The sequence below is a fragment of the Channa argus genome, chromosome 6, assembly GCF_033026475.1.
Source record: "Channa argus isolate prfri chromosome 6, Channa argus male v1.0, whole genome shotgun sequence".
Classification (NCBI taxonomy): domain Eukaryota; kingdom Metazoa; phylum Chordata; class Actinopteri; order Anabantiformes; family Channidae; genus Channa; species Channa argus.
The window spans coordinates 2,199,068-2,213,979 of NC_090202.1; the positions used below are offsets into that span (position 1 = coordinate 2,199,068).

Genomic DNA, 14,912 nt, shown 5'->3' on the forward strand with positions numbered 1-14,912 from the left:
TCTCCTAGTATATACACATAAATATGAGGAAACAAATTTAACAAATTTGAAATATGCTGATATTGAAAATATCTAAATTTGCAGTACAATATCAAACTGTAGTGACTAGTCATAGCTCCTAGTTGAGGTTTGAGAAAGACAATGGTCTAGTTAGATTCAGAAGGAGTTTGTAGTTACTTAAGACATGTTTACTTACAATTGTCCATTTAACTGAAACCACAATCTTTCCTAAAAAAGCTTTTGTCGCAACCTGAGTCCAGACTAGAGTCTAGATGCAGCTATAGGGAAAAGCTACCCTACCTAAAGACTGCCTCGGAAATTTCATTAGTTTATAATTGTAACGTTTTAAGAATTTTTATGCAGAACAAAAATGTCCAATAAATATGATAACACTGTGATTTACATTTACTAAGTGAATACTTTTTCCACCACTGCATGTGAAACACTTGTCAGACTTGTCAGAGGAGAACTCTGGAGGGAGAGTTTTGAGAGAAGAAAAACCAGAGGGTGGTGCCTTGCATGGTTGCTGGATCAATCACTCCATCTAGTGACAGTCATAATCAAAAGAAATGCTGCAAAAGTTGCTGGACACTATCTCTGCCATCAAAACATGAGTGTATTTTGACCTTGGCATCATACCTAATAATCAAGTCAAGGATCATTAAGGACAAGTGAAGAGGACGAGACGTAAAAGAAAACAAGCACACACACATTGCAGCTGTTAAGAGAGTTCTTTGCCACTGCACTTCATCTGCGCCCCTCTAATTACACCACTAGGAATAGATCCACAGATCCAGAGAAGCACCGCAAAGCGCCATGCACCACACCAAGAACCAGCAGCCACCAGTCTACCCTCTGTAGATCTTCCAACACACACAAGCCACTGGGGTTTCTTACATAACACTTCCCAGCCAAAACTTATGGGCTTTCCAGGGTCTGTTTAAGTCATATCATTGTTTCCTGCTCAGTCTATATTTCTTGGCTTTTTTATGTTCAGCTTGAGCACTGTGAAGGAAGCCTCAACAAGGTCAGATAGGTAGTTCTGTAAAGCTTCCCCTAACTTTTTGGAATCATTTTTAAACCAATAGCACAAGTCACTTATGATTTTGATTTTGATCATATTGCAAGATCTCTAACTATGAGACAATCCACTTTCTATACAAGTAGTATAGAAAAGACAAGAAAAGTGGAAGATTTTAATCCCAATCTCATTACACACCTCAACAGTAAAGAAAAGATGGATTAATCTCAGTTTTTTTTTTTTTTTGCTACAATTCTGATGCTGTCTTCCTTTACATTTACAAGTCCTAAAGATTAAAGATTAATAAAAGTCCTAAATAATAAAACTTCATTTGAAATTAGCAGGGCTTGAGTCTTCTTCAGACTGAAGAAACTTCACAGACATTTTGTTTGTGATGTTTAAGTTGACAGCTTGTAAGGTTTCAGCTGAAGCTGAAGAAGCTGCTTGGATAATAGAGAATCGTCCAAACAAGAAGAAAGAAGTCCAGTTAACCTGACTCAACCTCCAGATAACCAAACCTGGATGACTTAGAACCACCACAGACATTTTGTTTGACAGCTCCATCGGCAAACTGATACCCTGAAACTACAGTAAGAATGTATACTGCATTGCATTATGCTGAGAATACACATGCATAAACATCACTGCTAACACGATATTGTTGCGATGAAGCCAACCAAAGACACACTGGTGTAGTGGACATCATGCACTTCAATATAACATGCATTCTAGATTTGCATTGATTGTTCAGTGCAGTTCACAGTCCCCCCTTCCACCTTACTCCCCTCTTCTTGGCTACTAATGGTGAGAGGTGGTCATTGGTTAACAAATGTTGTTCAAAACCACTGCAGTGTTAAACACTCCAAATATCTAATTAGATGATGAGATCTGCATTACATCATAACACTAACTACATTATAGTTCAGAGAAACCAGAACTGAGCCACCATGTTAGTAATGTCTATCAGATTTTAGTACAGTTACAGCATCTTCTACAACTGTCAATATCACCATTAGTGGTTTAGCTTTCTAGCACAAATATGTGTTAAGTTAAAGAGCTGGTTTTATGGACCTTTTTTATATTTAGTATATTTTAAACACGTCTGCAACCAATTATTTACCAACATCTCAGAAATCCTCAATGCCAACAAATGTCTTTTTTTACATTTGAGTGAGAAATCACAACCGATGCAGTTTAAAACCACTCGCTTTCGAAGCTGGAATTATAAAATGTTTGCTCAAAGTGAAAATAAAGGTTAAAACATTTTAAATTTTGGTGGGGTTAGAGTGGAGGAAAATAGGGTCTAGATAACCATGTCTTGTCTGTCTTTGTCTGCAATATCCTCTTGTTCCTGCTGAGACAGAGCTGCTGCGTTTATTTAAAAAGTCTGAGTAAGTGAGGGATTCTTGGGGCTTAGAGGTCATAGGGTGAGAGATATCGCTCAACAGCTCCTTTATTAACTGCTTACACACACAAACACAGTTATGTCTAACTATACTTATGAGGGTACTCATTGATATAATAAATTCCCTAGCCTCGTACCCTAACCCCAATAGCACCCCAACGGAGTGCCTAACCCCATCTTATCCTAACCTAAATCTAATCCTAACCCTCAAAAAGCTCTTTGAAGCTGTGCAGACTGATCAAAATGTCCTCACAACAGTAGTATCAAAACGAAATGTCTCCACACAAGGAAATAACAGACACTAACACACACACACATAGTGTACCAGAAGGGTAACAAGGACATACACAAGCGTTCACATTAGACAGAGACTGACGAGGAAACCCGTACGTGCTCACTGTACAAAGCATATTAGGGCACGCTAAGAAATATGTTTTCAGCTGAGTCATTGGCTGGTTTATTACTTGAGTTTCATTCAAGCATTTAGGCCTAATATGTCCCTTACAACAACCTGCCAGCTAGTGCCACCCTGTGTATAATAGCCTGCACAGATGTCTTTATAACATGTAATGTTACCCAACTGGTCAACATCCACTGAAAGATCTTCTGAACGGTTTTTTACCTGTTGTGTTCTATGGTGGACATGTTGGGGCCACTCTTTGTATCAGATGTGTCAAAAATTGTGTCAAAAATGACAATAAGTAGGGTGGTGAAGATACTGTTGACTGTTTGCTGGATCCTCCTGGATTCTGATAAAAAGTACTTATACAGTAGGTGTTTGTTTACTTTCATTAATTTTAGAAAATATATACATAACTTTTAATATAAAAAAATTAAAGAATAAAATTTACAGATTAACTCTACATCTTGGTGATAGCCAATTTAAAGCTACACTCTGTAACTCAGTCAAGCCTATACAGCACCAGCCCTCCCTCCTTCATGCTCTGCACAGTGCTCCAGATATTAATAATTATCTAATCTAATCTCTAATAATTATTAAATTAAGTAATTAAGCAGCAAAGCTTACCAATCAAGCAGATTTTCTTTCTGATTGGTTCAAAGGTTTAGCCTCACTCAAAAAGTTTAGAAGCAAATATCCCTGCACTACTGCCAGCTGTTCTGTGAGTGTGACATCATGGGGGGCGTTAAAGGCACCTCTCTCATATGACGAAAAATTATGGAGCCTATTTCTACTAAAACTGCAATGGAGTAAAGGTGTATATTGCAGCTTCAACTTTTTAAATATCCTAAAGTAATATGTGGTAAACCTGGAATATGACTCAAACACTTAAGAATAACAAAGGTCCGAGCTCTACATTTGCCATTTACATTTTTACAGTTTGGTAGATGCTTTTATCTAAAGCAACTTACAATTACAAAAAGGGACACACACCGGAAGAAATGAAGAAAGTTTCAATGTCTCTCCAAAGGGCTGAAAGTGACTGATAATGAAACACTGACCCTGTGATTAGTGGTCATCAATCAGCTGTCAATAATTAACACCCACATAAACTGAGTATATTTTTTACATAAGCTGTAATTTGACAATGACTTATGTTCACAGTCCAGTTTTCAGTTTGAGTCTGGACAGAATGACTGGACTAATTTGTTAAACATTAGATGAAGCTTAGCCTAAAACCTAGAATGATCAAGACAACGAAAAAAAAAGGACTTTCAAAGATGAACACATGTATTTTCATAGACTTTTAAAACAGCCCAACAGTGTTTGTTAAAGGTGTGTTTTAATTATTTTACACTGATCTGCATTACAAATAGTTATCCACTGTTATTTCACCTAACTCTATAGAAGAACGAACTTAATTGTGAGGTAGTGAGGTAATTAGGTTGAATTATTCAACCAAAAATCTTCAGACTTTGTTTTAAAGAAGCTAAATTCACTCTAATATGGGTTCAGGTTGGGTGTGAATTAACACTGCTGTGTTGTTTAAACCTGTAGTTAAAGTGAAAAGAAAAAGGAATCTCTCTTTTTTTGCTCTGCCCCACAAACTCTGTGTATTTTGGTCTTCCCTCAAAAATAAAAATGTGTCTCTTTATGTGTGAGTGAGTGTGTCTTACCACTGGGGTTGAATTGCATGCAGGATATGGGTTTGTCATGAGCTGGGAAGTGAGCCACCACTCCCTCTCCGTCCGATTCCTCACTCACCAAAACCTGTTGCACACACACACGCACACACACACACACACACAGAAAGTCCAAATCATTTTCTAACAATGAGAACATTAAACCCAGAACGGGACTTTCCCTAGCTCAAGGATTTCTCCTCACATTTTGGTGTGGTTTGATATTATCACCACACTCGTCAGTGTTCTTTGACATCATCCCACAAGGAACTAGCTGGAGGTTAAACTCTTTTCTGAATGTGCTATTGCCCTCTTGTGGATAGAACATAATTAGCATATTACCTGGAGGAAAGGATGAAAGGGCTTTGCTCAAATGCAGCAACCAAAAAAAATTATGAATCATCAAAAACTGAGCTCTATTTTATTCATGCTGCTGCTTCAGGAGGAAGCTGTACTGAAACCAGTTTGAACGGGGAATTCTCCAACATCAGAGAATGTAATATTGAGAAAATGGACACATTCATTTTGGCAATAATGTGGCTTTTCACATGTGGATTTGTCAATATTCCTTGACAGTATGTTTTCCTTTAAACTGGCAGAAACTTGCATCAAGACTTCAGGCAGGCTACTTTTGAAATTTCTCTGAAAAAGGCATTAAACTTAACACAACTACAGGCTGCCCCCAAATTTCTGTACGAAGACTGAGAGGAATCTCACAAAGGCTGAGGTGAGATCAGGAGTTGAACAAAAACCAAAGTCAAGAAGAAAGTCTGGAAATCAGGCTAGACATGAGGCCACTATGTGTGTGTGTGTGTGTGTGTGTGTCTGTTCAAAGTATGAGAGAGAGAGAGAGAGAGAAACATATTCGCAGGGTTACATTTGGCCCCAGTGTTACATTAGCAATGTCAGGGAGGCTGGCCGAGTATTTTAAGTAGTACTAGTCCAAACAAGAAACAGCTTCTAAACACCAAAGGGGTTCGTCTCAGACTACAAGCGAGAAAATAAGCAGAAATAAAGAACAAAAAGAAAGAAAGAGCCTAGTGACATGAAGCAGATCACTTTTATTACAGTGCAGACAATGTTTTTCTGTGAGGGAATCCTGCTGGAGCCCTTTGAAACAAGAGTGTCCTCCAGAGGACCAAGTCTGCTACACAGGGGAGAGCATGTGTGCCTGTGTGTTATGAAACTGGTCCTCCACATGAGGAATTTTCAAAGCCTGGACGAGATGGAAATATCCTGCACTGTCACACTGACACAGGAACTCACCTCTATCATGTTCCTGTCTTTTTTTCTACTTATGCACAAAAAAAAATATATATATATATATATATATCACATGCCAAGCCCAATTTTCTACTGCCTTCCCCACCACCCTGCATTTCTCCTTTCCTCCTAGCTTTCCCCTCTCTGCCAGTCTGCCTGGCCTAGTCAGTGTTTATGGCCAGTGTACGGTTACATTGTGTCAGCTGGTGACAGAGTGCAGGCCTGCTTCTGAGGGCTTAGGTCCAGCTTATAAGACAACACACTGGCTGCAGGGCAGCTACAGTCAGAAACTATGTAAGAGTGAAGGAGAAGCCAGAGAATTTGCATGTGCATGTATGGTCAGGGCATCACTATGAACTATACTATGTATGTTACCACACCCCATTAAAAATGTGACAGCTACTACAGTGTCATTCATCATGTTTTATAGTGGCTGAGGAGAATTGGGAGATAAAAGCTTTTAAAAATTCCCTAAATGTTAATGGAGATCATTTTGAAGGCAACCGGCCTGGTTCCAATCATGAGCATAGTTGGGCCAATAATATTTATAGCTACACTTGTTGTGTATAGGTCTATGGAGTTTGCATCTGTATTAGTATTTTAGACTAGTTAAGTGGTAGGAAAGTAACTTTGGAAAATTTCTAAAATTTTTTATGAGACTACATTATATATATTTATATTTTCTGCAGATAAAGGATAAATATAGGATTTTGCAACTTTTCCCCAAACATTTATATAGGAAGCATCTTGTCAATTTGGCAGGTAGTTCTGTCAGAGTGATAAAACAAAGGCATTCATGTGCATTTTTACAAGTTGAGTCTTTCCTTTGGCCTCAACCCAAATAAAAATGAAACCTCTCCTCTCCTCCTTTCCCGAGGTACTCATTTTCCATTATGTTCTAGTCCTTTTCCATCTTCTGTTGTTTAAGAGGTGATGATAGCCTGCCTTAACTCCCTGTAATTGGTTAAAAAGGTCCAGTCCACCTCTAAATGTGATTTTTACACTAGAAACTAATGAACATTGGTTCAGTTTGATCCAGACCAATTTCCAAATCATTAGTCCAGAGCGTTGTCTAAGACACTTTTCCCTTCTGCTATTTTTACTGCTGCAAAGGGTTAAAAAAAGTCACTGTTTTTCATGGTCGTGGTCATCATGGTTTGTCTGGTCACAAATTGGATCGGTGGGATCAGGGCAAAATTAAATAACTCACTTTTCCATCATTCCATGATGTATGAACTTAACACTCGGAGAATCAATGGATATTTTGCCCATGCTCCTAAATCAATCCAGCATTTAAGATATCAAAGGTTTAAATAAAATAGTAAAATATAAACCTTCAAATAAAATATCGAATGTTTTATTGTTAGTGTATTAGTAGCTAAATTTAAGTGCAATATGAGGAATGTTAGTATTTTTGTTTATAGTTTGTATGACCACATGAATGCAAAAGCAGTTTAAAAAAGTGTAAAAAGCTTCAAAAGCTTTTTCACAAAGATGACGACGAGTGCATGTCTGGCCATTGTGGCTATGTTAAGGTAATATGTTTTGCAGCAGTCTTATTTATTTTAATTTGATAGTGAGACATACCTAAAGAAGCTTACAGATAATGTTGGTGCATAGAGCTAAGCAGAGCAGAAACCGAGTGGGAAAAGGAGGGCTGGGCCGAGAGTGGATTGATTTCAAATCTCACACCACAGCTAGTGTGAGATTTGCATATTGTAGCGTTGTAGTTATAGTTGTAGTTAAAGTATATAATATAATTTCCAAAGGTAGAATGGGAGTCAGAGCCTTTAGCTATCAAGCTCCTCTCCTGTGGAACCAGCTCCCAGTTCAGATTCCATAACCAGACACTCTCTCTACTTTTAAGTCTAGGCTTAAAACCTTCCTCTTTAATAAAGCATATAGTTATAGTTATGCTGCTATAGAATCATGGGGGGGGGGGGACAACCTTGATCTATCACACCACTAGCTATTTTGATTTGAACCAAACTGAAAGCTTTGATGGCCTGGAGAAGATAAGGTGTAACTTTAGTTAAATTTCTTGCATGCATTAGATGGTTTGGCAAATAATTTCATGTCTAGTAACATACTTCTCAATCACCTCCTAAATCCCACATTAAATGGACAAATTCACTGTCACAACTTTATTTGATTTATTGTGCAGTTGCTCAGCCTCAAGCTTCAAGTGATGTTCCTGGTTGGCTGTTTATAAAGCGTCTCCCTCTCTAGAGTGCAAAAGCAGACAGGACTGTGGCTAAAAGTTTGACTGGTTAAATGTGCAGCAAATCTTGCAAGCTTCAGCAGGGTGTGCAGAGTGATGCGAATCAACCGGGACACTTTCCAAGCCATAGAAAACTAATTCAACCTTGGACATAATCGTGTTTCTCACCAAGACACAGAGGCCAATATACAGCCAGTGAACAAATTGGTGCCAATTTAATCTTTTGTATACGTGTGTACATGCACTTATTAATTCTTATTATTCTTGACAGAAATGTCATGTGTGTATGGAATACTTTTGTATTGTGTATAACACTAATATTAATTGTATTCTGAGAGGCATTTTATGCTTTATGATGTCAGTGGCAAAAAAATACAATCCAGTGTAAGAAGATTATGAACAATTCAAAGCAAAACGTCCAAGAAACAGCCGACTAACCTGTCCTTCACCAACACTGTGTGTGTCAATGATGGTGACCACACCGGGGTTGTTGGGACTACGGCGGCTCATGCTGTGAGATGTGCCCTCCTCATCTGGAGTTCCTGCTGGTATTGTGCCTGCCAGCTGGGTGACAACTTTACTCACCATAGTCAGGCCTGTCTTTAAAGTCTGGAATGACAAAAACAATTGGTTATATTTGTGCTTTAAAGACCCAGTGTAATACATCTAATGAGTTATTGTATTTTTTACTTCATATAGTTTGAAACCTTGAAGTAGAAGTAGTTGTAGGTGTGTGTGTATGTGTGTGTATGTGTGTGTGTGTGTGGGGGGGGGGGGGGGTCTGTTTGTGTGTGCACTATGTTTACTTGATGCCTACTGATAACTTGTAGTGCTGATGACTTGTAGCACTGTATCCACAGGAGACTCCTGTGTGTGCTTGTGTCTATGAGGCTCCTCTGTGTCCGCTTAAGGCCCAGCCAGGGTGTCTGGCTCAAACACACCTCTGTGGCTCGATTGAGGGAAATGGATAGTGCTGCTTAAGTGGAGTCTATCTCACCTACTACACTGTCTTTGCCTAATGGAGTCCAATGCATGTGACTGTGGGTCTTTGTGTGTGTGTGAGCGCCAAAGGGGCCCCAGAGAGCCTAATCAGGCATTCAGACTAGGCGGCCCTGTCAATACAACGTGGCGCCTTGCATTTGTTGGGTCTGAAGATCACCCGTTGTCTCTCTTTGCCACTTGGCGAGGCACACTAACAGTGTCTGCAGCCTGTGTCTGTGTGTGTCCATATGCTCACGTCTACGTGTGTGTGTGTGTGTAAAATGCCAGAAGAGCCATCAATTATTAAGTGAGGCGTTTGGCTCCTAATTGATCAACACTAATGTGTTTTCTAATCACTGCAGTTGTGGAGTTTTTAGTAGTAGTCGAAACAGGGGTTATTGATCTGCCGGTGGGGGCGGTGGGGTTCTGGAGGTAGGTCAAGCCTGAAAAACACACGGGCGTTTACACAGACACAGAGCTAGGTCTTAGTGTCGCCATCTAAACAAATTACTCAATTTATGTGAAAGTCTTTTTCAGTCATACACTGAGGAACAATATAAGCAACAACCTTAAAGAGAGCAGACTTGGAACAAGGGGTCCAGTTAGTCAGAGTTGTTGCACTCTCTTATCTTTCTTATAAACAAAAGCCATTATGTTTTAATGCTACCCACCCTACCCCCTCCTTTTTTTGTTTCCATGTCTCTGAACGTCAGCGCTAAAAGCCAGCGTGTCGCGCCACAAGCCAGCAGGAGATACCTTGTCATCCATATTGAGATATATGGTCCTAAATGAGGAGAAGGCAGGAGAGCAGACTGTCTGTCTGCATATCAATACCCCCCCACCCCCATGCCCCACAACCCCCACCGTCTTGTATACCCCTTACCATACCACTAACCTGTTAGCCACTGTACTTTTTTCAACGTATATAATCATTAGTTTGTTAATAAGACTTTGCTCGCACTCGTTGTCATCACTCATTGAGTACAAGGAAAAGGATACACTTCTTCTCTGTAAATCAATTAGCACTTTCATTGAAACTGGACGGAGACATGGATGTGAACCAGGCTGAATCAAACCAGGGATAAATTTCACCTGGTATCAAAGGATGATGTGAGCTGTTAGTGAGCTATCTTGAAATCACCCCCCCCCCCCCGGTGGAGATGAGTGAAACAAGACCACTAAAGAGAAATAGACTGCAATGGGAGGGGAAAAAACAGAAAGGCAGGTTGATGAAGTGTCTCATAAGTTTAGCCCCAGTCAGCCAGGCGGGCAAGGTGGATCAAATGTCAGCACATTTACAGATGGTGTAGGCAAAGCCCAAAATACTGTATTATGGCCTGACAAAAGGCTGAAGACAAACTTATCATTTCCTAACTTTTGAGATAAAAGTTGACTTATCTAAAAAGACATGTTAGATTTATAGCTTGGTTCATATACATGCACACTATTATATTACAAATCCGCTACTTCATTAAATCAATCAAATTTTCAAGTTGTACTTCATGGCAATAAAACCTAGTAGTTTTTACTAATAGAAAAAAAATGGAATAGATTATATTTTTATCCTGAATTGTTTGTGACTGTCTTCACCCTGTGAAATTAATATTTGTATTCTCAAATTAGCCTCATACAATATATTTTATCACACGAGTAAAGCAAATTCTTCAGTGGGCAAGTTCCATTTAGAAAGCTTTACAGTGGGTGGGTTGTTATAATGTCTTGTTGTTAGCTAAACCATTCTGGTCAAGGGGTTAATCATGCTTCAGTATTGCTATAGTGAACAAACTAAGCTGGAAGCTCCCATGTTACCTACAGTAGATGAACACTGATCAGGCCACCAAATTAGAAATGAATGATTAGAACCACCTCTTCTTATAATGAAACCACTTTGGCCCTAATACTGACAGTTTAAAGCTAAAAACTAATAAATTATAACCTCTTAAAAGTAGAATTCATGGCAGAGCCACTGTATAGGATTGCATTAAATAGCACAGGGGGTTATTATGTTATGCCTGATTGGTGTACTATTCATTAATTAGCATTTTTGTTTCCTAGAAAGTTACAGCAACACTAGACACAGTGTAGTGAAAAGGACATTGTGCAAGTGTTACCAAACATGGGTTCATCACTAGAAACAATCGCACATCAACTGAATGCATCTACTATAGGACTTCAAAACTGCTGTAAAGTTGCTTTCCATGTATTTTAGTCAGTTTATCAAGCCTATCCAGTATACTGTAAACAACAAAAGCTGCAGCCATCCTGCAATTATCCAGAATCCCAGCATCATTTGTTGATCTAACCAGTAGTGAGTCGACCTCCTTGGCTACAAAGTGCTGCACAACAATATAGCTTGAAAAAATAGTGGGTCTTGTTTGAGTATAAAGATATACTGTTAAGCTCAATGGTAAAACCAAATACGCAACTGCTGGTCCACATGGGAAAAAATGAGGCCTGCCCTTAAGCACCTGTGAAGGTGATCAAGTTCTGTTCTGTTCATAAATATACATGAAATTGATCTTGCATAGTGCTAAGATTCTGCATTCACATATATAAGTGAATCATTCTTGGGGCTTCAATTTCTAGTGACAAATTCTATGGAAATTCTATTATCTTCTACGGGACAACCCACCGTAAACAAACCTGATACAAATAGCTATACAATATGTAGGAGAACAACTGTGTTTACATATTGCTACTTACTTTGGCAGCATTGATCACTGTAGCTGTGTAGGACTGTGCATTGTCACCGCAAGCCCCTCCACGAGACTGGTGACATCTTATCAACTGCAAAAATACAAATATTTAAAGATAAATATAAGGCATAAAGTGGAAGTCTACAGAAGATGTATGAAAAAAAGAGGCAGAATTAACTCAGACATCCAAAAGGCTCCCCTCTTCAATTTTTGGGAGGAAATTAGTTTTGCTCTCAAAGAAACATTGCACAATCCAACAGCCAATCTGTCCTGATTTAATTTCAAATACAATATTACTTGAATGGTTGTGTTCCACTATTACTCTTACTCAGTATTACTGTTCACAAAACGAGATTTTGTCATTTCTGGAAATCCTTGGGCAGTCACACAAACCATGGCCCCATCTGTCAATTACTTGAGTGGGCCTGCACAAAAACACTATTACTCTTTAAATGTATTGCAGTGTGCAATAAAACATTCTGGTTTTGTAAATACTTAACAATCCCATTAAAAAGAAGAGAACAGAAAAGTCCTGTGCATCTGTTCATTTTCAAAATGTTATCATCTCTAGTGGGCTCTTCTTGGAATGAGTTGTTTATCCAGACAGATTAAAGAGGCAGAAAATAGATAAAAATGCATTTCTGTATTGTAAATATCTCGCTTCTCTGATAAGGCACTTCTACAATGGATTAATGTGTGTGCATGTGTGTGCAGACTACCTTGTTCTCAGCATACGCCAGCCAGCGGCTTCCCAGAGCTATTGGGTTGAGGCTTGGACCAGTGCAGGGATAGCAGCCTGGAAAGACAAAGGGACAGCCACACTAACAGGGGCACCACCAAGCATTTGTGTACCATGAATGTTTGGACACATTTGGTTGAGTGGCCTCATGTTTAAAAGACTGCTAGTACAAGACAGAAACACAAAATGCAGAGATTTTCATAAGCCGCCTCCCTGGTAAATGTCTGTAACTATCTTAAACCATTAATGTGTTTGTGGGGAGTCTCTTGTTTGGGAAGATAAATGGGAGTCTAATGACGATGACGTGTCTGAGTCAGTACATGTGCGTGTGTGCACTGCATGACCTAATGGAGACTGTGGTACCCAATAAATTGAGGATGGCTCCTCTGCTGATTGACCAGCACAATAATCCCTGTGGGGATACACACAAAAGCACAGATGTACACATTTGCAGGCAAAACGCAACCGGTATGTTGTCAGCAAAAATAAAAATAGCAACCAATAATCCTAAATGACAAACAAAATCCAGCATTCACAAACAGATAAATGTCTTGGACATTTATAAGAACATATTGTTCTCTTCCCACTCCAACAGATGTGGGGTTAAACAAGAACAAGACAAATATGAGCAAACTATGACTAACAACAATACTCAAAGTAGAGGGGCATCTATTACTTGTGCTGCAAGTCTGAATCAGGCAAAAACAAACACTTAAGTAAACAGACTGAAGAAATGACTGAGATTGTAATAAATATCTTTAAATGCAAGCAGATACAGACAGTGACATTCTGTTTGCCGTACGCCTAAACATACCAGCAACAAAATGTTGATCCAATAATGATCACACCCGCAGTCTTCGACAACACGAGATCTTACACGGACACATACTGTACACACACAATCCCACTGAGCTAATGTGAGTGCATGGAGGTGTGTGTGTCTGTGTGTGGGGGGTGCTTGTTGACAATAATTTAGTGCTCGGGGAGCAGATGAGGTAGAGGCAGACAGTAATGTAGTGTGCTGTGTTGGGGGCTTGAGGTAAGCCACATGGGCTGTTGGTAATGCCAGAGAAGCCTTTTGTGCCTCTCCAAGGCTGTGGGGAGGGGTGGGGGAGGGGGGGGGGGGGGGGGGGGGTTACCCAGGCAGTGAGGTAGCATATGTTTGACATCCTTGGTGGAGAGTGGAGAGCTGAGCAAAGACAGGAAACAGAAATGATGGCAGGGATGAAAGAAAAAGTTCAGGCCTAAAATAAAGCTAATGAAGGATTCACACAATTCCATGTTTAAACTTTTCCCAAAGGTCACATGAATTACCTTCCAATAACACCAACATTTTCATAATCTGAACCTGATTGGCCTTCAATATACTGTGATAAGTGGACTACCAGGCCTGTACTGTTATAGTGGAAACACAAACAATATTTTTCACCAACAAAATGCTCATTTTTAACCAAGGAGCAACATGAAAAACAGGCATGTTACACTGCAGACAGATCAGTCAAAGCAAGACGGGCTCAATGGAAAATCTGCAATAAACAGTAAACAAAGAAAAAGAAATGAGTGGAATGAGTGGAAAGTACAAAATGTGAACATATGGAAAATTAAAATGAATCGTGAAAGTATTCTCACTGTGATTTATTCACTATCCGACATAGTGAAGTCGAGTGTTGGATGCAAGAACAACCAATCTGTATCCAGGAACTCTCCATAGCAAGCAGCACAGAGGACTTGCAGGTATAATTGCTGCATTGTGGGAACTTAAATAATGCAGATCCATATGCAGTGGTTGAATTACTTTTATTAACAACCGAGAGAAGAAAACACTATAAAATTGAGTTTCAAACATCTATTAAAAGCACCTGTAGCCTTTCCCATCTGCCACTGGGTGAGAGTTGGGATACGCTTCAGTCTGTCATAGTCCCTGAAATGACACACAGCTACTGTGAGTTCTTCTCGTTTTAGCACAAACTCACCGGTGTGACTTTAGTGATTTTTTTGCATTTTGACATTCTGTATTAACACATTGGATCTAAATCCACACAAGAAACAAGAATCAGAGAAGGAAAATATTATATTTTTTAACATCTTTGTGTTAAAGAGACATCCTCTCTTCTTATAACTCTGCATCCGAATTTGCGCAATTGAACACGTGAACCATTTATTATAATGTATGTATATATGTATATGTATATATGTTATAATGTTTTTACTTTCCCTATCGAGGGCAGTCTAAAAATGCCATAGTGTTGGACGTCTGCGATTTCAACATGCAAAAAAAATAAATAAATAAAAATCAAGTTTCTGCGGCGCTTCGTCTTCATCAACTCCAGAGGCTGAAGGGCCAGATCTTTCAAAGGCTACATTTGAAGAGCAATTGTGTCACAGCGCTGTGACAAGACTGTTCCATTTTATAGGCTCCTTTAAATGCATCCGACAAGTGCAACATACTTTGCATGGCAACCACCTAGCAACAAAGGCAACTCAATATATCCTACAATTCTTTG

The 14,912-nt window shown here is 39.2% G+C and overlaps 1 protein-coding gene across 4 annotated transcripts in view; it reads right to left on the bottom strand.

Moving 5' to 3' along the window:
- The window catches only part of bcas3 (BCAS3 microtubule associated cell migration factor), a 309,008-nt gene that overhangs the window by 251,418 nt on the left and 42,678 nt on the right, over nucleotides 1–14,912 (bottom strand). For all 4 annotated transcript variants that reach the window (XM_067508758.1, XM_067508757.1, XM_067508759.1 and 1 more), the window contains exons 10-13: nucleotides 12,389–12,465; nucleotides 11,677–11,760; nucleotides 8,431–8,601; nucleotides 4,503–4,596 (exon numbers count right to left, since the gene is read on the bottom strand). In XM_067508758.1, the coding sequence (XP_067364859.1) occupies nucleotides 4,503–4,596; nucleotides 8,431–8,601; nucleotides 11,677–11,760; nucleotides 12,389–12,465 (426 nt within the window). The remainder of the gene's footprint in view (nucleotides 1–4,502; nucleotides 4,597–8,430; nucleotides 8,602–11,676; nucleotides 11,761–12,388; nucleotides 12,466–14,912) is intronic.